Source organism: Neltuma alba, unplaced genomic scaffold (genome assembly GCF_004799145.2).
Source record: "Neltuma alba isolate B1F8T4 unplaced genomic scaffold, ASM479914v2 tig00013537_pilon, whole genome shotgun sequence".
Lineage (NCBI taxonomy): Eukaryota > Viridiplantae > Streptophyta > Magnoliopsida > Fabales > Fabaceae > Neltuma > Neltuma alba.
Genome location: NW_021637750.1, coordinates 1,236 through 25,254, shown reverse-complemented (window position 1 = coordinate 25,254; position 24,019 = coordinate 1,236). Strand labels below are relative to the sequence as shown.

Sequence of the window (24,019 nt, the reverse complement as noted above, 5' to 3'; positions counted from 1 at the left end):
AATCTGTTAAAATTTACGTACATAAACTCTTTTTCCGCATTCATGGTACTTCCTCCAAGGAGCAACAGGGGAATTGGGGCAAGATGACACCATGGCTGGCAATCTCGTGGGGAACAGGATTGAGAGAGGAACAGGATTTATGGATTTTTACATAATTTGTCATAACTCGTTAATGCAATGCTAGATAATCAATTTGAAAAGGTAAAAGAAATTAGTCAAAATGGTTATTTGTGTAATGTTTTGAATTTTATAAATTACCCTGTTTCATTATATATATTGGAGCTATTCCCGGGTGAAAACCACTTATAATCAATAGGACTGTTTTGAAAAAAGCATTATAAATTTTGGAGACAAAATAAATTAATATTTTATATTTAAGATCAAATTTAATTCCTATCTATCTCTCATATTTAGGATAAGAGGTAGTATGTAATATATGTCCTTTTCTTAATTATTTTTAGTTTATATATATAGATAAGTCTCTGTCTTTTTTGCCAAAGATAAATCTCTTATTCACACTATTTCTTTTTAATTGTTTTTAGATATAATAGGTAAGCCCCGGCCTGTATTTATTACAAAAGTTACATTATTTAAAGTTTGTGAATACTGTGACTTGATAAAGATTTTATATCTTGTACTCCTCTACTCTTTAATGCAAACCTAATTAATTAATTTAAGTAAACTAGAGTAATAGTTAAATTAGTTAATATGATACGAGTATTTTCTTTTAAAATATTCTAAACATCTTCTCTCATTTTCTCATTCTCTCTCCTCCTTGAGTATTATTGGGAGAATATTAATATGATTAATTTGAGGAAAAAATTGATGAACATATAAAATATATCTTCTATAAAGAATTAATATTAACTCTCCAATTAGATCTCATAGGAAGGATTGGAAGAGTATTAATTTTGCACATGTAAAATATGATGGGAAGCTTGTTGTTGATTTCCAACTTTAATTGATTGGATTCTTGCCCTTTATTCTCTTCCACTAAGGCCTAAGCTCAGTGCATAAATGTGTCATGTAATTAGTCCTATTCATGTAGTGAGATCGGCCAAAGAAAGGCTCAAGGAACTGGTATTTTCACTCACTCCCCATCTAAAATATACTATCTCATGTCCTTAATATAAGAGTTAGTTGACTAATTTGAGTAGATTAAGAAAGTTTGTTAAGTTAGTTATCTGTAATAAATAGATATTGTCTTCCCTACAATATCCCTGCTAATCATGTGTATTAATTAGAATTATCATTTGATAGAACATTTAACATGTCTAATTATTACAAGGACTATTTTGAAAAAAAAAAAAAAGATAAACTGATAGACAAAGTAAATTAGGGTCTTCTATTTGGGATCAAACTGAAAGTCAAACTAGTTTTTATATTAAGGACTAAAGGTAGTATTTTAATTGTATATAACAATAATTATGATTAGAAAATCAAAATAAAATTTAAGCCATGTTAAAATAAACACACAATATTTATCATGCATACATACTCCCTTTGGTTTGTTGTTAGAAGGCACCTTTTAAAATAGAGTATTGATCTTTTTTATGTACCATTTGATAGTTATACTTATATTTAATAAAAAAGGTAAAAAGAAAACATAAATTAGTACGATGCTAGAGTTTTATATATGTAATAAGCTCAATATTAAAAATTTAGTTAAATTTTATAATAAATTCAATGTTTTTAATTTTTTTTATAAGTATATATAAATCAGTTAAAAATGACTTATATTTAGGATGTATAATCTAATAAATGAGCATAACATCTTTTTTAAAAAAATGAGAGATGTACTCAGAGAAAGCAAGTGGCAATTTTCAAATTTGAGCGCAATTAGTAGCCACAGCCTACAGGTATTTGTCATTTGAGCGGCCATGCCTTGTGTGATTGTAGTTAATTTAATTAATTAATTAAGTAATTAAAACATTAAATGGAATAAGAAGACAGAGAAGAGTGAGATGAAGTGGGGTCCACGACAATAGTGTGAAATGGGATGGATTGTCTTCAAGTCAGCGAAGGTTTGGTGGTTTCTGTCGCCCGGGTCTTATCATAGTAACGGGCACGACGGCCTCTCATTTATTCATTATTAAGGACATTTATTGGAAATAATAATTAACTTGAAAATATTGAATATAAATAGAATAAATGAGTCCTAAACACAAGTAAATAATGTGGTACATGTACATCTGCGATCTTATTATTAATTATTGGGAAGATTATGAGATTAATTTCAATATCCAGGGACTTATATCAACTTAGATATATATAAAAAAGAAAATTGAATGCTTTTGTTTTGTGCAGCCATAAGAACGTGACCAACATAAATTTGTTTCATTGACATTGGTCCACCAGGTACACGCGTAACCGCACCAAAACTTCATAACACCTTCCCCGTTTTCTTTTTTCTTTTTATTTATATTTTATATTTTAAAAGGAAAAATCGCTAAAAAAAATCATCAAAATAAAAAAAATTACATAGGAATCCGTGACAATGTTAGTATGGGTTTTGACAATAATTTTATGAACAGGTCTTTGTGTGTAATTTTTTTTATTTTGACAGTCTTTTTTTTTATGATTTTTACTTTTAAAGTATCGTTACATTTACACTCCTCCGGTCCTTAATATAGGACCCAATTTTTGAGTTGGTTTTAATCCTAAATATAAGACCCATTTCTCATATTTATCAATTTTCTTTAAATTACCCATATGGCCCTATAAATACTCTCTCAACCATAATTAAGTAGAAGAGGGAGAGGGGGTATTAAGAAAGATGATTATGGTGTTTTAGGAAAAATGTGTCACTTTTCTTATAATTAACCAACTTACCTAACTTTTTTAATCTAATCAAATTTGTTAAATGGGTCTTATATTAAGGACCGGAGGAGTATATTTTAAGAAGCTGAGCTTTGTCCTCTTTACGTTGCATATATAATTGATCTTTTGTGGCCTAGTAATGTATTTTACTTGGTTATATTATATATAGGTCATCTCAATTTTTGCCCTAATATATATAATTTGCTGTAGGTTTATTAAGACAATACGATCGTGTTTAGGAAAATAATTTCATGTATTACTAAAAGTAAACCTTAGCGAAATTAGGTCTCAATATAACATATATAATTATGAAAAAGTCTCATAATAAGTTTTACTATAGAAAATGATAAAAAAAAATATTTATATTTCTATCTCCATACCACAGAACATAAATCTACACTCTTTTTTTTTTTGGGAATCTAGGATGTGTTTAAGTTACCGTAAACTTGAAAGCAAGTTGTGAGCATTTAAAACAAAACCCTTCTGAAAATTATACTTTCTGAGATTTAAACTTGAGTTTTTGTTTTATTTTACAGAGACGAGCTACTGCCACCACAAACGACAACAACTTATTGGCTTAGCAAATACAATAGATTATGGCTTTTTAAAAGTGAAGTTTTGAATAATCCATCGTGCCAAAGGGATATCCAAGCAGGCAAATGGAAATATGACAAGGAGCCCTAATTTCATTAGGTGGGTCCTACAAGCTAATCAACAACATATAGAGGCATGAATTAGCAGATAGCGAGCATTAATTGTAATTAATAATTAATGGTCCCCTCACAAAGAGCCTCTCATTGAAGTCACGCATGGTCACAGAAGATTATAGTATTAGTCAACTAGAAAGAAATAGAAATCAAGAAGGAAAGGAAAAGGAAGAAAGAGAAGATTTGAGTGCATGTGAGGGATGTTTGGCGTAAGGGTGAATGAATGGATGAGTGTGAGAGGAAGAGGAGAGAACAACACACATCTCTTTTGGAGAGACCCCACCACTTTAATTTCCTTTTTCATTGGGATGCCATGTGATCATATTGTAATGGTTGAGTCTAGTTTACTTTTATGAAAATCGAAAACAAAAATCATTCATTAAAAATGTTATCCGTGAAAATGGCATAAATGGTCTTTCTCATCTAATCGATTTTTTTTTTTTGGAAATTTCCCTTTAGATTTGAGGATTTTTATTTATTCTTTTAATTTCTTGGCTTTTACATAAGCAGGACACATCACTGCAAAATTCGCTTACGCCTCTCTACTCCCACCGACACCGCTATTTCCTCCTGCCATTTCTGCTGGCGTCTTAAAAATTCTTTTTGTTTTTAGCCAAAAAACACCTATTAGATATAGTGCGGTAAAAGATTTGATATAACTGTTGTTATTGGAGAAACAAAAAAACGTTGCACTTGCCATTTATTTTTGTTTATGTCCATCATGCTTTTAACATCAAATTACTTTTAGCCAATAACAACAAACAAACGCCTGCAAATATCATGGTCCTCTCTGCCACTGTAGGATGATATATACATGCATATTTCTGTTTTAACGTTGCACTTGCCATTTATTTTTGTTTATGTCCATCATGCTTTTAACATCAAATTACTTTTAATGTCTCGTTTTTTTGCAGCTCCAGCTTGGACTTTATCCAGCTGGTGTTACTATTAAAACAATTTATTGTTAACTTATGATGATTGAGAATATTAATGCTACATTCAATCCTAAATATCACATTATACTTTATTACTACTAATAAGCTGTTCACTGAAATAGTAAGTGGTCTTAAATTATTAAGGAGGAGAATACAAGCTCAATACTAAGTAGTGTTCTTGTTGGTAGGGCCTTAATCTTATCATTTTCAGCCTGACAATAATTAGTCTCAAATTTAAAGTGACTCGGAGAAGATTCTAAGTTTATACCAAAACCAAAAAAAAAAAAAGCATACTTCATTTTTGGTTCATCCTAAAGTGTATCTAAGAAAATTTTCTTAATACCATCTTTTGTGAGTTTTTTTGGCGAAAAAAGATAATAAAATATCCTAAAAATTGTTAAAGGACATATTAGTTTAGGTCAATTTTAAAATCCTATTTCAAACTTCTAGTATTATTTTGAAATTTTCAAATCTTATAAAATTACATCAATGCCCTTCACTATTTTTTTTCTTTTTCTTTTTTAATATTGTCACCTCAGCACTCTTAGCCAGTTTTCGGCCACCAAAGCTCTGCCAAAGGCAACGACCTTGTCAGTGGCCTGTCATTAGAGCTCTGGTGACCGGAACTCTGACGACTACTTTTTCTTATGTATTGACTGTTCTTTTTTAGCTATTGACTATATTTGTTTTTAGAACTCCGATGACTACTTTTATTTAACTATTGACTACTCTAATATCACGATTGACTAATTTCATTTTTAATCATTTGTTGACTATTTTTTTTTTATAGCTATTGGCTATTTTAGTTTCGCTATTAACTACTTTTGTTTTAAAAATTAAAAAAATGCATTAAATGTTGCCGGAGATTTAGTGACTACTTTTTGTTTAGTTATTTATTACGATTGCTTAGTCAATAATTATATAAAAGTAGTCACCAGAACTTTAAAAACAAAAATAATCAATAATTAAATTAAAGTAGTTAATAGCTATGTGTAAGTAGTCACTTGTCATTTTATAATATTTTAAAATTTCAACATAATACAAAGAGTCTGATTTGAGATTTTAAATTAAAATTTACCCATCCTAATTTATTTTTTTAGCATTTTGAGCATATTTTAATGTTTTTTTTCCTCTTTTTTTTTTGGTACTTAGAATTTTGGATCTTTACTCAAATCTCACATTACCTTTATTGTCTAAACTGGCCTGAGGTGGCCTGTCGTTCATAATTTTACTATTTTAAAATCAAATTATGATACGCTTATTTTTATATCAACCATATATTTTCTAACAAATTCTGATTAATATTTAAATTATTTTAATTTAAAATAAACATATTTTAGTTTGATGTAAAAAAATATATCATGTACATTTATCTAAGTACGTAATTCTTTTTGGAAAAAAAAAATTCCTTCTCCAAATCTACCAGGAATCTAGAGAATAGAAATCATTAGACTACACAAGATCTAAAAAAATAAGTCTCATTATTAATGAAACCTAAATATCTAGTGTGATTGTTATATATGTAAATATATAATCTCATATATTTATTAATTATTATACTGATGTTGATTGTCTTTAATAGTAAGTATCAAGTTTAATAATTAAATTTGATTAGTTGGATTACAGTAGTTGTAGGGCTAGATAGATTGTAATTTTAAAATTCCATAATTTAATCCTTAATTACTACTACTAAACTTGGGTCATATTTTAATTAAGCGCGTATGAGTTCAAATGTCGATTGGAAAAATTTTGAAAGATTGGGACGCAAGTCAACGTCAACCTAAGTCTAACATTCATAATTTGTTGCGGATGTGCCTTTTTTTTCCTCCCCCGGTTAAGATCCCAACGCCCGCGGCTGCTTATAGTACCGTTGAAGGCACGTGATTTGAGCGGCGCACCGCACGTGCTCTTTGCTTCTTAGGGCAACCCGCACCTATAACACCCATATCCTTGGTAGCCTTTGTTATTTTTTTTTTGTGGCTAAATTGTGAAATTTTATTGCAGTTTCATCTTTTATTTTTTTAGTAATATAATTTTAATCATGATTTTACTCATAATTGCACAAAAAAATCATCAGTAAAATTGCACATGAGAGATTAGATCAGGGGTAAAATTAGATATTCACCTTTTTTTCTTTTAGAAAATTTCTTTTCTGTTTGATCCTACCATTACCGTATTTCAATCATGATATTCAAACTAAATCTAATCCAGGTCAATCAGTCATGCTAGCAAACAAAAGAATCAGTTCTTTGATCAGTCTAATTAAGAGTTTAGTTTTGAACTGGTTGATTGCTTTCATTTTTTCCCCCTTTTTGTTGAGCCTAAAACAATATCATCTTCTGTTATAAAGAGCAGTACATTAGATTGTTTTTTACTTTTTTAAGTAATACAGTTTTGTTGAATTATGTGTGATTTTTTTTTTGATGAATTGAATTATGCATGATTTATATATATGAATGATTTACTTACTTGTCGATTAATATCTTTTTATTTAAATATTATTTATCTCATGATTATATATGATTTTTTTTGTAAATTATAATTAAATTATATTATTTTAATTATGATTAAATTGATTTCTCATTCGATTATAATTAAACTTTTGACTTTTAAATTACTGTTTTGACCAATTCAATTTTTCATCTAGTTCTTAGTATTATTTTAAAATTGACTATTTGTTTGAGGCAAAATTTTACTTGAAAATTCAACCAATTTCCATATTTATCTTGACTCACATGGGATCCAAATTTTTAATTCAATTTTTTTTTTTGACAATTGAGATCAGACCATTATTTAAATATTATTTTCAATTGCCGAAACATTTTTTTCTTATTTTTATAATTGAAGCATTGAATTAAATGTTCTGCGCATTGGAGGCTCTACATTCTGCTTGTTCATTAATAATCTGAATCTCGAGTCCCGAAATAAAAATCATTTTGCCCTAAACAATGACCGCCTTTATTATTTTTATCTTAGGTATATGAATTTTCTCACTCGGTGGAATTGTTTAATTGTTTCAGGCGCAAAAAATTAGAAGTGATGAAAAATGTTAAATTCTGGCACCAAAAAAAGGACTATATTATAGTATAAAATTGTCATTAAACTTTTGGTTAGTTCATTTCAAAGTTTAAATTTAATCCTATGCTTTTTTTCAATTATGACCCCTACATCAAGGTGAATAATTTTATAAAATTCCCCTTAACTTTAAGTCAGATACGTAAACTCCCAAACTTTAGGAGATCAAATTTGCATTTTGAAATATTAAGGGTTTATATGTAATTGGTCTAAAAGTCATGTGATTTTTATAAGATTATTAACTTCCATAGGATATCATGTGCCTTTTATTATTTGATGCCACAATTTTTTATGGGAAAATGACAATAAAATACCACTTGAATTCCAAAAAGACAGATAAGGGACCTGAATAAGCAAAATGACAAATAGGGCACTGGGTACCAATCTGGAATTCATATTTTCGGCCAAAAGACCAAAATGCCCTGATGAAATACGGGAAGACCGAAAGCTGAAAGTGAGAGAAAGGAGAGAGGAAGACCGACGCAGTGAGAGAAAGGAGAGAGGAAGACCGACGGTGATGAAATGCGGGAAGAAGGAAAGAAGAATGTTGGAAATGCTATTATCTTACTCCTTCGCATCACCATTCTGTAGAGATTGTTGATTTTGGTTGTGGGAAAGAGGATTTGTAGTGAGAGAGGGAGTGAACCGAAGCGGAAAGATGAAGCGGAAATCAGAAAACTGGCAAACAATTACGTAACGTAACTGCTGTCATATGCCTGCTGGTTTTTGGTAAATCCCATTACGTGAATGGTAAATTTCACTATACATGTAGTTAATTATGAATTTTACAAAATACATATTGTGATTTACAACTTTTGTAGTGAAAGTGACTACTTTGTTAATGGGTTTTGCAACCTGTTTTCAGGAGATAAACAACTTGTTTGTAAAAACTAATAAAAGTGACAACTTTTGTAGTCACGTTGAATTAACTGGTTGCAAAAGCCATTTAAGAAGTGGTCATTTTCACTATAAAAGTTGTAAATATCATTGTGTGTTTTGTAAAATTCAGCGTCAAATTTTATTGATTTTTAGAAACAAGTTGCTCATCCCCTGAAAAGAGGTTGCAAAACTCATTTAAGAAGTGGTAATTTTCACTACAAAAGTTGTAAATATCACTCTATGTTTTGTAAAATTCAGCATGGAATTTTATTGGTTTTTAGAAACAAGTTGTCAATCCCTTGAAAAGAGGTTGCAAAACTCATTTAAGAAGTGGTCATTTTCACTACAAAAGTTGTAAATATCACTGTGTGTTTTGTAAAATTCAGCATGGAATTTTATTGGTTTTTAGAAACAAGTTGTCAATCCCTTGAAAAGAGGTTGCAAAACTCATTTAAGAAGTGGTCATTTTCACTATAAAAGTTATAAATATCACTGTGTGTTTTGTAAAATTCAGCGTCAAATTTTATTGATTTTTAGAAACAAGTTGCTCATCCCCTGAAAAGAGGTTGCAAAACTCATTTAAGAAGTGGTAATTTTCACTACAAAAGTTGTAAATATCACTGTGTGTTTTGTAAAATTCAGCATGGAATTTTATTGGTTTTTAGAAACAAGTTGTCAATCCCTTGAAAAGAGGTTGCAAAACTCATTTAAGAAGTGGTCATTTTCACTATAAAAGTTGTAAATATCACTGTGTGTTTTGTAAAATTCAGCGTCAAATTTTATTGATTTTTAGAAACAAGTTGCTCATCCCCTGAAAAGAGGTTGCAAAACTCATTTAAAAAGTGGTAATTTTCACTACAAAAGTTGTAAATATCACTGTGTGTTTTGTAAAATTCAGCATGGAATTTTATTGGTTTTTAGAAACAAGTTGTCAATCCTTTGAAAAGAGGTTGCAAAACTCATTTAAGAAGTGGTCATTTTCACTATAACAGTTGTAAATATCACTGTGTGTTTTGTAAAATTCAGCGTCAAATTTTATTGATTTTTAGAAACAAGTTGCTCATCCCCTGAAAAGAGGTTGCAAAACTCATTTAAAAAGTGGTAATTTTCACTACAAAAGTTGTAAATATCACTGTGTGTTTTGTCAAATTTAGTAGGAAATTTTATTAGTTTTTAGAAACAAGCTGCCCATCTCTTGAAAACAAGTTACAAAACCCATTCAATAAGTGGTCATTTTTACTACGAAAGTTGTAAATCCCACTATACGTTTTGTCAAATTTAACGTGAAATTTTATTAGTTTTTACAAACAAGTTGTTTATCTCCTGAAAATAGGTTGCAAAACCCATTAACAAAGTAGTCACTTTCACTACAAAAGTTGTAAATCACAATATGTATTTTGTAAAATTCACAATTAACTACATGTATAGTGAAATTTACCATTCACGTAATGGGATTTACCAAAAACCAGCAGGCATATGACAGCAGTTACATTACGTAATTGCTTGCCATTGTTTTCTGATCTCCGCTTCGTCTTTCCCACAGGTTCACTCCCTCTCTCACTACAAATCCTCTTTCCCACAACCAAAACCCACCAAATTAACAATCTCTACAGAATGGTGATGCGAAGGATTTAGTTTCGTCAACTGGAGGGGGTTCGGTTTCGTGGAGTGGAGGGATTGGTTTCATCGAGTAGAGGGATTCGGTTTCACTGAGGGGAGGGATTAGTTTCACTGAGTAGATGGATTGGTTTCGCCAAGTGGGGGCAGTTTCTCTTTCGCCGAGTGGGGGGAATTGCTTTCGGTGGGAGGAGACGAACACAATAAGGGCAATTCAGTCTTTAGGCCAAAAATCAAAATTCCAGATTGGTACCTGATGCCTTTTTTGTCATTTTACTTATTCAGGTACCTTATTTGTCTTTTTAGAATTCAAGTGGTATTTTAGTGTCATTTTCCCATTTTTTATTAAAAAGATAATGATCACTTGGTGGCAAAAGATTTATGATGAAAAAAGTTAGGGGGTTAAATTTAAGGTTTGAAATGGCAGAAAACTATATGCAATTGACTCAAAATTTAGGAGAATTTTGTACAATTTAACCTAATTAAAATTAGTAATTAAACTTATTGCTTGCTACAAAAGAGTTAATCCGTAAGTTCTTATAGTTTATCTCGATTTTAAATTAGATTCCTATAATTTATTTTATTTTAATTGTACCTTCATCATTTGATACATCAATTTTAATTTATAGATAATATAATTTTATTTATAAAAATGCTCGAAGTTAAAACAGTGAAATGAAATCAAAGAATTATTAAACGCCTCATGAAATTTATAAATTAAAATTTATGATTTTTACGCTTAACGAGAGATGCTTATCTATAAAGAATCAAGCTATAAGAACCTAATTTACATAAAATAAACTAAAACTAGTCACTAATCTTACCGTAGACTTTTCACAAAAGTTTTAGTGTTGGTTGCGAGACCTTCTCCATACATACCGTTAAGAATTAAACTTCTAACTAGATACTTAAAGAATCCATCTAAGTGCCAATTATGGTCGTGAAAAACTTACAAATTAATTTTTTCCAAATTATTTATTATTATTATTATTATTATGGCCACCAGCAGACAAGTACTACCTCCGGTCCTAATTATAAGAGTTAGTTGACTAATTTGAAAAGATTAAAGAAATAAGTTAAGTTAGTTATTTATAATAAATAGGTATTGTCTTTCTTAAAATATCCTTACTAATCAAGTGTCTTGGTTAGAACCACCATTGTTAGAAGGATTATCTTAGAAAAAAATACATAAATATAAGAGATAAAGTGGATTAAGGTCTTATATTTAGGACCAAAATAAAAATTAAACAAAGTATTATATTAAGAACTGGAGGTAGTATTATTTTAGTGGGATGTGATTGCACCTTGGTTTAGGTTCATGGCACCTGGGGTCACTTAAATTATTAAAATGCTTAAGATAATATATAGATTAGCTTCAACTACGTACCATAATATTCATGTGTCTTTTACCATAATATAATGCGTTGCAGTGTACGAGACACCATATATATATATATATATATATATATTATGAAGTGAATAATTTCTATTATTTAAGCTCTAACACTCCATTATTAAGATGTGCTCCTCGATCTATTGCAATTGTTTCATTAAAATAATAAAACTAAAAATAAATTATATTTACTAAGGGACAAATGCTGAGGTTTATTTGCATGATCTTTTCAGTGTCCGTGGGCTGCGGGGGATCCTTTCACCTGCCCCATATTTGCTACTGAAAAATGCAGGTTTTAAATGTCAGTGCCATTATATATTATATATATTGCAATGTATGACATCTAATAATTCTTTTGGTATAATTTCTCACACATATAATATTATTAAAATTCTTGATTTTCTTCGAGGAGAAATGGTTTTTTTATTTGATATATATATATATGCTCGTTCAATCTTACTAATAGAAAGATAATATGTTTAAATACTCCGAAAATATTCATTAAGGAGCACCCCAGCACTTGAAAGTTTTTGTTTTTTGTTTTTATATGCCTTGAAAGTTTATTTTCATAGCAAAAATACCCTGACCATTATCCACCATTAAGTTTGATTATTAAATTATACAGTTTGATCAGTTTTTTAAATGGTTAAACTTAACGAGACATAGCCATTCAGAACAAAAACATTGACATATAAGAGCAAAAAAATAAAAATCAGACGTTCGATGCTCCTTTGTATGTGCTTCCGAAATATTTAAGCAATTCATCTCCTAATAAGATCCCAGAAGCAATGTTGCTTTGGTTTTGGATCACAGAATGTGCGAGACAGGATAGCTATAATGAACACCAGGAAAAGCTCGAAAGAGAGGTTTAAACTACACACCTTAACTTTAAAGAATTAATTGAAAAGCACAAATCATTGGGACTGTCCACCAATGAACATCAGTTTTGGTTACACTCGACCAAACACCTCATCGTTATCTCATTTTCATGGTTGTTTAGGTTCCTCACTACCAAACCCAGCAATAATTTAAATTGACCCCTACGTCGTGTGTGCGTGTGTGTGGGTGGGTGCATATATTTGTTGTTCCTTCTTTTTCTTTTCTCGTCACTTTATTTTATCTCCACCTTTCTGTAAAACCACATCTCTGAATTTGATGGCATCCTCATTATACGGAAATGTTTTCCCCCAATACAAATGATCTCCTTTTAGTTCTTGTCAATTCATTCCTGATTCATGTACCCTAACAATCTAAACATGTCCACCAATGCAAAAGTTGACAAAGGAAATCATACCCAGTAGTTTCATTGAGGCCATCCAGATCATTCCATTAGACTCAGAGACACAATATTAGTAAATGATTATTAAACAAAGTACTAAACCAAGGAGAATTAAAAAAGAAAGCCAATTGATCAGCTCTGAGAACTGTGATTCCTTGTTCACACCTTTTGGCCCCCAGTATTATTGATAAATATTCCATTAAAAAGAGAACGTATACCACATACATAATTTACTTTCATCAATTTTTTCCCATCACTTTTTGAACCATCGTCTCCTTTTCTTGGGACCAACAATCCTTTACGTTTTAATGTCTACAAGTAAGGAATATTATGCTCTAGAGTACATTCTTCAGTGAATGAATATTACCTATTGTAGATAATCTATACAAGAGATGATATTCAAAAGTTTTCATTTGAAGTGCCAACCTTGTGTTGGTAGAAAGAAGATCAAAATCAGAAGGGGAGAGAAAAATAACAAATCCCTCCTTTTCCTGAAAATTACTGACAATGTTACATTTGCTGAGCGAAGATATATATACAAGTTGTCTGAGAAAAGAACAAGATCCTGCGAGATCTGCTACCTCTGCCGTGAGATCCAAAATAATCTAATGAATAAAGTCAGTGGAATGAAAAAGACATTTATACAGGGAGGGAAAAAGTTCAAATCAACTAGACTCAGCAAACCATATTTCAGAGTTTTACCTCACTTAAGCACCATAATGAGCTCCTACATTCTGTTCTGCAATGCAAATTGCCAGATTCTGATACTTGTGCCATGTACAAGCTTGTTCAACATCATCAGCCATTCTGGTTCAAAGCTAGTAGTCCATCTAATTACTGATCACTTGACGTTGCCGGTCCGGATTGCTGTAGGCAGTATCCTTTGTGATTCACATATCTTTTTCTCACCATCAGATGATTTCTTCATTTCAAGCTCAAGCTGCTTGCAGTTTTCTTCATGGGCTTTGTAAAACATCCTCGTGAAGTTGAGCAAGGTTGACACAACTGAAGAAAAGAGAATTAGCAAGAGGATACTTTTCAATGATAACAGCAGATATGGTAGAAAAAAGACCAATTAACTGCATTAGACTTTTATATGGCATTTCTGACGAAGATTTTGAACACGATAAATCACTAGGAAAGCACAAATCAGTCTTCTGAATCTCTGCAACAACCTAGTCATTGGAACTATAATCTATAGTACAAGGTTTCAAACACCATAACCATAAAACTAGACGGAGATGAGCTTATTATACAAGCTACAGAAAGGAAAGTTGCAATACTAAGAAAGAAAGACACCTTGCTCAAAAGGGCAGCGAGATGGATCTTCACCAAAATAAACAATCAACGCGTCCACTTTCCTACCCTGTAGAGTACAGGACTCTCCAAAGTGAAAACCTTTTATATGATCTGAAATATCTCTGAAAACATTAGCTCAAATGCCTACCACGCCAGAATATAATGAAGCCAGTGATCGAACTTCAGCTTCAGCAGAACGGAGGAAGTCTTTCAAAGTCTGAAAGAACAAGCAATAAATTAAACTCCAACTATGCTACAGAATGCACATAGATAAAGAAACTTGATATTAGAAACAGGCTAATATGGGACTTTAATATCATATATTGGCACATGATAAAAATTATTCAAGTTGATGTAATTATTTATCCAAATTTATAACTTTGAGCAGTACAAGAATGAACAAGGAGGAAAAAACATCATTCGTGAATTGAGACTAATTTGAAAACCTTCAAACTTATAAAAGAATAAAATACGTGATTATGTAAGCACCTTGCGGAATGTCTCAGATATAGGACCATCATTTTCAGAGGTTGAGAGTTCCTGGATAACTTTCTCTAATCCTTTGCTTACAGCTTGCATCTCCTCTGCCAAAAACTTCAATTGGATCTGCTATAGTTATACATGTTAGTCCTTAAACATGCTTATTATTCCCTTAATTTCTTATAAGGACATTCCCCACGATCCTTATATGAGTTTTTATAAAACGTTATTTTTTTCCCCATAAATATCCTTGTGGTTTGATATTCCCCAACTAACTAAACAAAATCTTGATAACTGAACAACCTCCTCTAATTAATGAACTTCAATCGGGATAATTTTGAAATTTTAAAAGCTTTAGCTAATTTTAACTGAATTCCTTAACTTTTGTAAAATTGTTAATAGGTCCTTGTCTAAAAATGAAATTAGACGGAGTATATTGAAAATTCCATCACCACAATTCCAACATAATAAAATAAGAAGATCCTTTGAGAAGTCCAGAACCTTTGCTGCAGGCTCTAGGTTAGAAAGATCCTTGGAGAAGTCTAGAACTTCAGGTAATTTGTCAGCCAACACCTACAGGTAAGCATAAGGTCAACTGTTATCTTTTACCAACTAGAGCAGGTTTCTTTCAAAGAGAAATACAAGAAAAGAGATTTTTTTAAAAAAAAAAGACCCTCGGTTAACAAAGAATGAACCAATGAATGTGACAAGGAATAAGCATCAATATCCACCTTACAAAGATAATGCATGAGAGTCATCTTGTTGTTCCGTGCTCGTGTCTCAGTGAGTTTAAGAAGGCTGTCCAATCTGAATCCAATAGCAGAACCTAAAAGACGGGAGAAAATAAACTATGATAACCTTGTGAGAATGACGATATATCTTCCCCTAGTTACATCTGAAATCACATAGACATAATGCCTAACAGTTGAAAATAAACACAAGGAAGAAACAAACTACAAGCAAAGCTAGAATTGGGAGGAGAAGGCAAAATAAGTTATTCCCATAAAAAGGGAAGAAAAAATGATGTCTAAATATTCCTTCCCTTGTTAGGATGTACAAAACTGATATGGTAATACATTGAAAAAGGTTCGTTCAACATTAGAGAATAATTAATTACCAACATACTTTTATTAATTGTGCAGCTAGGGGGCTTTGAGGCTTAAATTATAGGATGTTTATATTATAGTTAAAAAAACCTTCATTCTCCTCCCCCTCCTGTCATGTGGAAGAAATAATGATAAAGGGAAATTCTAAATAGTTGTTGAATAAAGTTGCCATGGGTTTTCTAAAATGAATGTCGAGGATAGAGCTTCTATATTTTCATGAGAAGTCTTGGAGAGAGCTTAACGAACTTTACAAGGTCAAATAGCCATATTGTTCTGCCTTCAATCCAGAATGGATAGTCAAACAAACCTTTTAAATAGGTTCTTAGAATGGGATTTATGTTGCATGACAAGTGGTCAGCTCTAAAAATGGTTGAAATGGCTTTATCTCTATAAATATTGACATAACACTTCATAGTTCATGCCATTCAGCCACGGGGATGTCACCATTTGAAGCCGTCAATGGGATCAAGCTAATATATGCCGAACTTGCTGGGGCTTCATTCTAAATTTTTTAATTACAAATATGTTCTTAAACATTGAGGTAATTTTCTATGCTATAGGAATTAGCCAAGTTAATAGTGCATTCAACCTATATTTTTCAGACATCTATGTTAACTTACCTCTAGCAGTTCCTTGGTTCAAAGCATTTCCCAAAGAAAGTATCGTTTGCATAATTCTCTTCAATTTGAAAGAATTCCTAATCTGATAATAATCATCACAGAATAAATCTAGAATGTCATTTCTTATCATAAAAAAAAAAGAAGATTGTTAGAAAAAGAATTGCTAGAAAGAGGCTTTTAGTAGGCAATAGGATAACGTACCTCTTCTACAGTAGCATCTACAATATTCAGGCTTTTTCTAAGGTCAGAAACCTACATAAAATATTTCAATGTTAGACTCTACATCAAATAAATGCCTTTTTTTCCCCTCTTATAAGCATGCTATATGGCATCCTTCATCACCTGAGATTGGAAATGAATCTTGAATGAAAACACTCTGAGTTTGGACTCTACCCTGGGTACTTTCATCAACTCTAGGAAGAACTGTAATGATAAATAAAAGATGGCATAATAATCCACATGAATTATGAACTTGAATGGAAAATTAATTGATAGCTTCATTATCACTTATAGGTTTATAGCCCTCAGAATCTAATAACGTGTGAAACAGGTGAAAAACACATACCTGTTCACACCTCCCTAACTTCTCCTTTTCTCCAGTATAACCCTTCAACACCATCAGTAGAAGTCAACAAAATTTGAAAGGAAGAAGTGACACATCATACCATATTACTAGAACATAACTTTTAACAAAAGTTTTACAGACGTCTAAATAGTCAACAGTGAAAATTAATCATCTGAAGCTAGCAAATTATCCAATCACAATCTCAACCAACCTTGAGTAATTCCATCTCCTCTTTTGTAGGACAAAACTTTATAAGGTTTTCAACCTGATCAATGTCTAGTGCTGAGTCCTCTAGTGCTAGCACTGAGCTCTGGAATATTCCAAACCACACATAATAGACCAAAAACAAAATCCAATTAGCACTCATCAATTCATGATGGTTTGACATGATGAAAAATATTGGATAAAGAAAAATATCGCCAGGCTATCAATCTGTTTGCAGCAGCAACAGTTCACGAGCCTGAAATTGCATTTCTAGAATAGGGGTCGATTGAGCTTTTGTTGGTGTGTTACAAACAAATTTGAGAACCTGGTAAAAGTTTGGACTACCATTTCCCCATAAATTGAGATAGCAACATCAAGTTAGAGCCTATTCCAAAAAATCATCAACATTATTCCTTTTTTATGCACTCGTCACTAATACATTACAAAAAAACTTTATAATTTTTGTTCAAGTGTAGAAAAAATTCAAATATGAATCAGAGAACAAAACCTCTTTTGACCAGTAATCAAGCAATAGTTTCCTAAGCAGTCTACTTATAATTTAGAGCTAGTTGAATTTTTATACCAAATTTCTTGAAGCCAATGAAAGTAACATTGATCCTACCATCAAATCTTGCAATGGCACTTTCACTTTTGAAAGCATGATTTCACAATTATATGCTCTTCTGTGCTCAACCTGTAAAGAGTGAAGATATTAATCACATATAAGTGGTAAAGTCAATGTAATCTTTCAATCATGATCAAATAAGGTATGTGACAACAAGAAAATGATAGGTAAAGACTAGCAGCATCAGGCCGATAAACATTCACTATTTTACAGGCGACCCTGAACAAGCAAAATGCCATAAGTCCTAGATTATGCAATCCAAAGAAAAAGCTACAGAATAACTGGAGCCAAGATGGGTTGATTGTATACCTATATTATTATAATAATTTTAAAACATACATCAGTGCGTAACATTGGAAATTTCAATTTGTCATCCTAAGACTTTAATGACAAGGAGACAGGTAGTACTAAAACCTTAATGGTGAAGTAAACCATACACCGGTTGTTTGGGTAAACATTACTACTAAACATAGCTCCAGGCAATTATTTTTCCCGCCTTTTCCTACCATTAAATACATTCAGTGTGAGCATAAACATTCTGGGAAATTGAAAGTGTATATAAATTACCAGTTGCACTTTATCAGATTTAGGCCCAGCTGAGCTTCTGCCACCTACTTTCTTGGCAGCGCCTGAACTTGGGACTGCTGCTGAGAAGAGACTCTCAAGCTCTGAAATATCAATCTCTGGGGCTCTGAATCAAGAAGACCAGAAAACATGTGACACCACAATAACAAAATGACCATCAACCTTAGAAAATGGAACAGCTATACCAAATCAGACATACTTGGAAGCTTCACCAGATTTCGCTGCCTCATGCCACAAACTTCCTTGCACTGCTCTAGATATTTTCAGCCAATGCAACGGCTTCAGCTTTTTATTTTGATTTTTGGTACTACTTATTGTACGAGATAGAATTCGTCCTCGGGGTCCTGTCGTACTAGATGCAATATTTCCATCCCCTGATTTTAGATCTCCTTTACTAATGGGAACAGGAGGTGGAGGAGCATTAGGAGCAGCAGGAACAGATGTAGAATTCTGCAACAAAGGATTAGGGTTCTTGGAGGAGAGTTCTGCAGCAGGGGGAGGAGGAGGTGGTGGTGGTGGTGGTACGGTGGTAGAATCAGCTTTCCTAGGAAGACGTGGAGGAGGAGGAGGAGGAGTTTTAGCCCTAACAGGTGGCTGCAACTTCAAAGGAGGTGGTGGAGGGGGTGGTGGTCCAGTTTTAACGTTAGGCTCCTCCTTTAGAGGAGGCCGTTGGGGAGGAGGGGGTCGAAAATGTGGTTCTTCCATTGGTGGGGGTGGAGGAGGCATGACTCTAACCGGTGATTGCTTTTTCTGTGGAGGTGGAGGTGGCGGCGGCGGGGGAGGTACAGCTCTAACCAGTTTATGCTCCTTTTGAGGAGGAGTCGTGGGTGTGGGTGGTGTTGGAGGTTGTGAAGTGGATGAAGCAGGTCTAGTTCTAACAGGTAGAATCTCCTTCATAGGGGTTGTAGGGGAAGGAGATGGCTGAGTTGAAGTCATAGATGAAGCTGAAAAATGGGAAGCAGCGTCAAGAGGCAACTTATTTGGAAAGGCACTTGATAATGATGTTCCAGATGTTGAACTAAAGATTGATGACTCACTTCTGTCTTTTGATTGGACTTCAAATTCGCCAGTAACAGGATAAGCTGGTCCTAGAGGGGAAAGATAAGAAGGTAGTTGTGTGTTGGGTGGAGTATTAGATTTTCTAAGCAAGGAAGGATTCTGTGGAGGTGTGTTTGGTGAAAGTGATTCACTAGAAATGTCTACAGAGCTAGACATGGCAAGATCATCCACTTGTGCTTCTACATCAAACTTTGTAGAACTTGTCACAGGTTTACCAAACTCTGAGGATTCATTATCTGATGACAATAACCTTTTTGCTTCATTCTTTTTTCCCTGAGGCACTCTAGAATCTTTTTCATGCAACAAAGATCCAGTATCATGCTGCTGAGTAGAAATTCTATCTATCTGGTCATGCACCGAAGCACTAATTTGTTGGAGTACATTTAGCGCAACATCAGCCTTAGGATTCAACCAGTCCACATGGTTAAAGATCTCCTGAACCTTGGCAAATGCTTCCACTGGCAGTCCCTCCTTCTCCTCAAAGCATGAGGTACCATCCGCAATAACAGCAGCAGCAGCATCCATCTCTGAGAAAAGGATCTTAATGCAAACAAAAACCAAATGAATAAATTTCATGTTAGAAATATCTGACTGACAACTACACAGTTAAAATTGGTATACAGAATATACCTCCGCTCTGAAATCCTTGGGGAAGTCATCCTTAGCATCCCATAAAATATCAACTTCATCCCGGTTAAGCATCAATATGTTGGACCTAATAAAAGCTGTGTTGAACATGACTCGGAACATCATCCGTTCGTGGTCCATATCACTGGTCAAGTTGATGCATTCAATCACAACATCACCTTGGATATGACAGTTGATGTCAATTTTAATTAGTTCACACTCTCCCTGCAACACAGAAGTAAGGAATTCAGAAGCAATTACCAAACCTGGACATATTCTAGTTCATCTTGTAAAAAAAGTGAAAACGTATAAGCCAATATAAAGTACACAATGAGCACTCCAGCAAAATAGGCTTCAAAAGAATGGGGCCTTCTGAACTCCTCTAAATTGTTGCCAGGCCTCTGATGAATGTTGAAATTTCCCCCAAAAAACCCTTCTACGTATCCCCAAATCCTAAACGGGGAGTGTGTAACTTTTCACCCCCTTTTTTTCCCTCAGAAATTTCCTTCTCTTTTTTTCATTGTATTATAAGGAAAACTGATTCCAAAGATTACTCCACGGGTGCAACCTCTTGGACAACAGACTAAGACCATCCTTAGTCCTAATATGAAACTCCTATGTTTTCAACAATGAACAAGACACGACATTTTCTACAGCTATAAATGCATACATATGTCTAACATTCATTTCCTACACTTCTGAGCTTCCAAAACTTAGTTGCCCCTTTAAACCGAATTACAAGAATAGTAGGTTTGAGCTGAGCCATAATGGCTTATGAACTACTTGCATCATTGAACCGATTGATGGACGTAACCCTCAGATGTGTGTTTTTCTTTTCTTCTTCTTCTTCTTCTTTTTTTTTTTTTTGTGGGGTGCGGCGTTCAACGGGATATCCCCCGGGGGGCAGGGGATATTATTGAGATATTTTATTTGATTTCTTGCTTTCTTCATTTATTAATGACTTCCCACATAGCAAGCTAAACAAGTCAGATGCCACCATTACAAGAACATAACCTTTTTTGCACAAAATTTTTGACCCCTCCATTGCATCTCAATTGAAAAGTCTCCACAAAACCAAAAAAAAAAAAAAGATGAAAGTGAATAGACTATGATGGAGAAAACAAACCATCAAAATTTGAGCAACAGAGGGCTATTATACAAAACAATTGGGCACAGCAACTCCCAGTTTACTCATATTCATGCACCACATCACAGCTTCTATCAGTTGACAAAGTGTTTTTACAAAAATATTGATGCTAAGAATTCTAAATGTCAGTATTTGGTCAGTATCAGTAAATATTTGTTTGCTTATCTGCACAACACAACTCCAAATCTCATTTGTTTTTCATGTGCAATCAGTGCGTGCCTCCAACCAATCTTAGGACATCACCAATAGTTCCAAAAAACCAAAAGAAAGACCACAATTTCTTGCGTGAATTTTCTTCATTTACCCACATAAAGAGAAGAAAAACTTCTACTTTCTAAAGAAAGTGACCGAAAGTGCTAGAATCATGGATGTGCATAATGATAAAATTTCACCTGCTTGTAAAACCGGATGGTTTTATTTTTCTTCTGTGTTGAATACAAGATTTTTGGAGTTTTATCTGCAAGAAAAGGATCTTGTCCATAAATTCGAAATACAGGACAGCATCCACCTTCCCCATCAAAGTTCGGGAAACATCTGAGAATGATGCAGTCCAACGTAAGCGCCCTGTCCAATGGCGGCCAATCTATGGCCACATTCCTCCTGGAAATATACTGCAGATACCGCAGCTGGGAAGGAATCGGATTTAACGGTGACAAAAACTGCAAAAGCTCACGTGGAGCCTGCCTGTAAACCATATCCAAAGTTCTCTGTTCTCCGCTGTATTGCTTTCGATAAATCAAAAGCGCAGCCAGCATGAAAGCCAAAACCGGCCAGCCACCACGTTCACAGTGCATCAACAGAACATTATGCTGCCCAAGCGAGAGCCAACTTTCACTCGACCGTAAAAAGTGGTGGATGACCTCCATCTTGAGCACTGGGCAGCCCTCATATTGCCGAGGGTAGTCCATTATAGTCATATCATAATCTGACAAGATGTTAGCCATCTGACTCTTGTTTCTTCCTGGCGGAAATTGAAGACCAAGATCGAAGCATCAGGAAAGTGCTCTCGAAGTTGAGCAACAATTCCGTCCATGTAGACTTTATAGTTTTCTTCATTCCAAGCATCCGTCATGAAGCAGCAGTCGAAAACTGGACATACAAATAGAATGCACAACATTCAGTAATTCCCCTTCTTACATAGTCTATATATTCAACTACTTAACCTCATTTTTTATCTTAAACTGCAAGATACGAAATTGCTGCCAATCATGTATTCCATTTTTGGCAGGGAATTTCACGGGGCATAGCAATGTCCCATCATTCCACTCAAGGGGAGGAGAAAAAAAAAAAAGAACGGTTAAGAAAGGAAAGATAAAAGGAATATTCTGATTATGGCCCGCCGTCACATCACTTTCCCGCATTCCTCAACCAAATAGACCTATGATCTAAAACAACTTGACGAATTATCCATGAGAGAATGCTTGACACACAGTATCCAACAAATGCAATCAGAAGAGAGAAGGAAAAGAGCTAAAAAAAAACGTGTGGAATAAGGAAAGTACCATAAACTCTCTCACAGATCTCAAGAAGCCCATCGGGGGGCTTACGAAAGAACAATTTGCGCAGCAAAGTCATGTGTAAGCTCGGAATCCCAAATTCAGTTCCTCAATGATAAAATCCCGACCAATCATAAGAGACCTGCGAACGCCAAAACGAGAAATTTCATTCGGTGGAGGAACACTTTCCAATCAATCCGCGTTTTATATACTCAGAGATTGAAAGCGGTTTAAGAAAATGGAAGGAAATTATAATTATGATAACAAAATCGAAGTGAATTTGTGATCTTCTGTTTTCAGAGTGTGGAGGAGGAGGTGGTGGCCGTGGCGGGGATAGACGGAGATGGGTTTGTTAGTTTTGTTTGCGCAGGTGAGTTGTTTTGGGAGCTGAAGGTTCCGACCGACTCAGAGTGGTCCCGTGCGGGTGACGTGGACACTTGGCGATGAGCCACGTGTGCCGTCATCCCAGAGAAGGGTAATTTCGGTAAGTGAGTTTTCAATCTTGTTATGTGAGATTTGCCTTGACAGCTACCACTTCTGACATTTCCGTACAAGGCGAAATCACATGTTTCTTTCATCTCTATCCGTTTTCGCTGAAGTCTATATTAATGTTCGGGGGCAAAAAACCTAATTCTGCCAACTTAGATAATTAATTTAAATTTAAAAAAATTAATTAAGTTAATTATTACAGTAAGTGTGTATTAGTTTTTCAAATGATCTCTTTAATATAAGACGTTATTAAAATAATTAATACTCTTTCAGTCTTTTATATAATCTAATTGTTAAATTAATTTTGATTTTAAATATAGACCTATTTCAGCTCAAAAAAATATAAAACCTATTTTTATAATTATAATTTTTTAAATTATCCCTATAAATACTCCTTCAACTATAATCAAGTAGAAAAGGGAAGAAGATATTAAGAAGATGATTATAGTGTTTTAAGAAAAACATTTCATATTTCTTATAATTAACTAACTTACCTAACTTTCTTAATCTAATCAAATTAGTTAAACAGATCTTATATTAAGGATCAGAGGAGTATGATTTTTTTTAATTTCACCCCTATTAAATGGAGGAAAGAGATGAGAGAGATAAAGCAATTTTATCATTTTTTTAAGGATAAAATAAGAAAAATTTATAATTTTAAAACATAAGACTAAACTTTCATTTCTTGAAACGTGAGAAAAGTTAAACAACTTCTTATATTATGAATAGGAGAGAGTATATTGGAAATAATCCTTACACCCTAGTCCTCTATAATTTTTAAGGATTCCATCTTACAACTTTATTTCTGAGTTGGTCCAGTTAGTAAAGAGCCAGTTCTGTAAACACTCTCTAAATCTAGAGTCATGTGTTAGCCTTATGAGGCCTGTAACTCACCTAATTTTTTTCCACAAAAGAAAGAAAGAAATATGGAAAACATTATGTTTAACTTTGTACAAAAAATGTCTAGCCCATTTTACGTGTAATGTAAAATTTATAAGTTGTGGTATTCATT

General features: G+C 33.2%; 1 protein-coding gene across 1 annotated transcript; it reads right to left on the bottom strand.

The window, feature by feature from the left end:
• Positions 1-12,962: 12,962 nt before the first annotated feature.
• LOC114738135 (formin-like protein 13) lies at positions 12,963-22,643 on the bottom strand. Its single transcript, XM_028926151.1, is given in 19 exon segments — positions 12,963-13,310; positions 13,408-13,710; positions 14,005-14,071; positions 14,153-14,221; positions 14,494-14,610; positions 14,986-15,057; positions 15,216-15,310; positions 16,211-16,292; positions 16,412-16,462; positions 16,553-16,633; positions 16,776-16,817; positions 16,987-17,085; positions 17,602-17,673; positions 18,172-18,295; positions 18,389-19,788; positions 19,879-20,100; positions 21,415-21,974; positions 21,977-22,111; positions 22,525-22,643. Coding segments are annotated over 18 exon segments (3,525 nt in total). The 5' UTR covers positions 22,598-22,643; the 3' UTR covers positions 12,963-13,310; positions 13,408-13,546.
• Between the last annotated feature and the right edge of the window lie 1,376 nt (positions 22,644-24,019).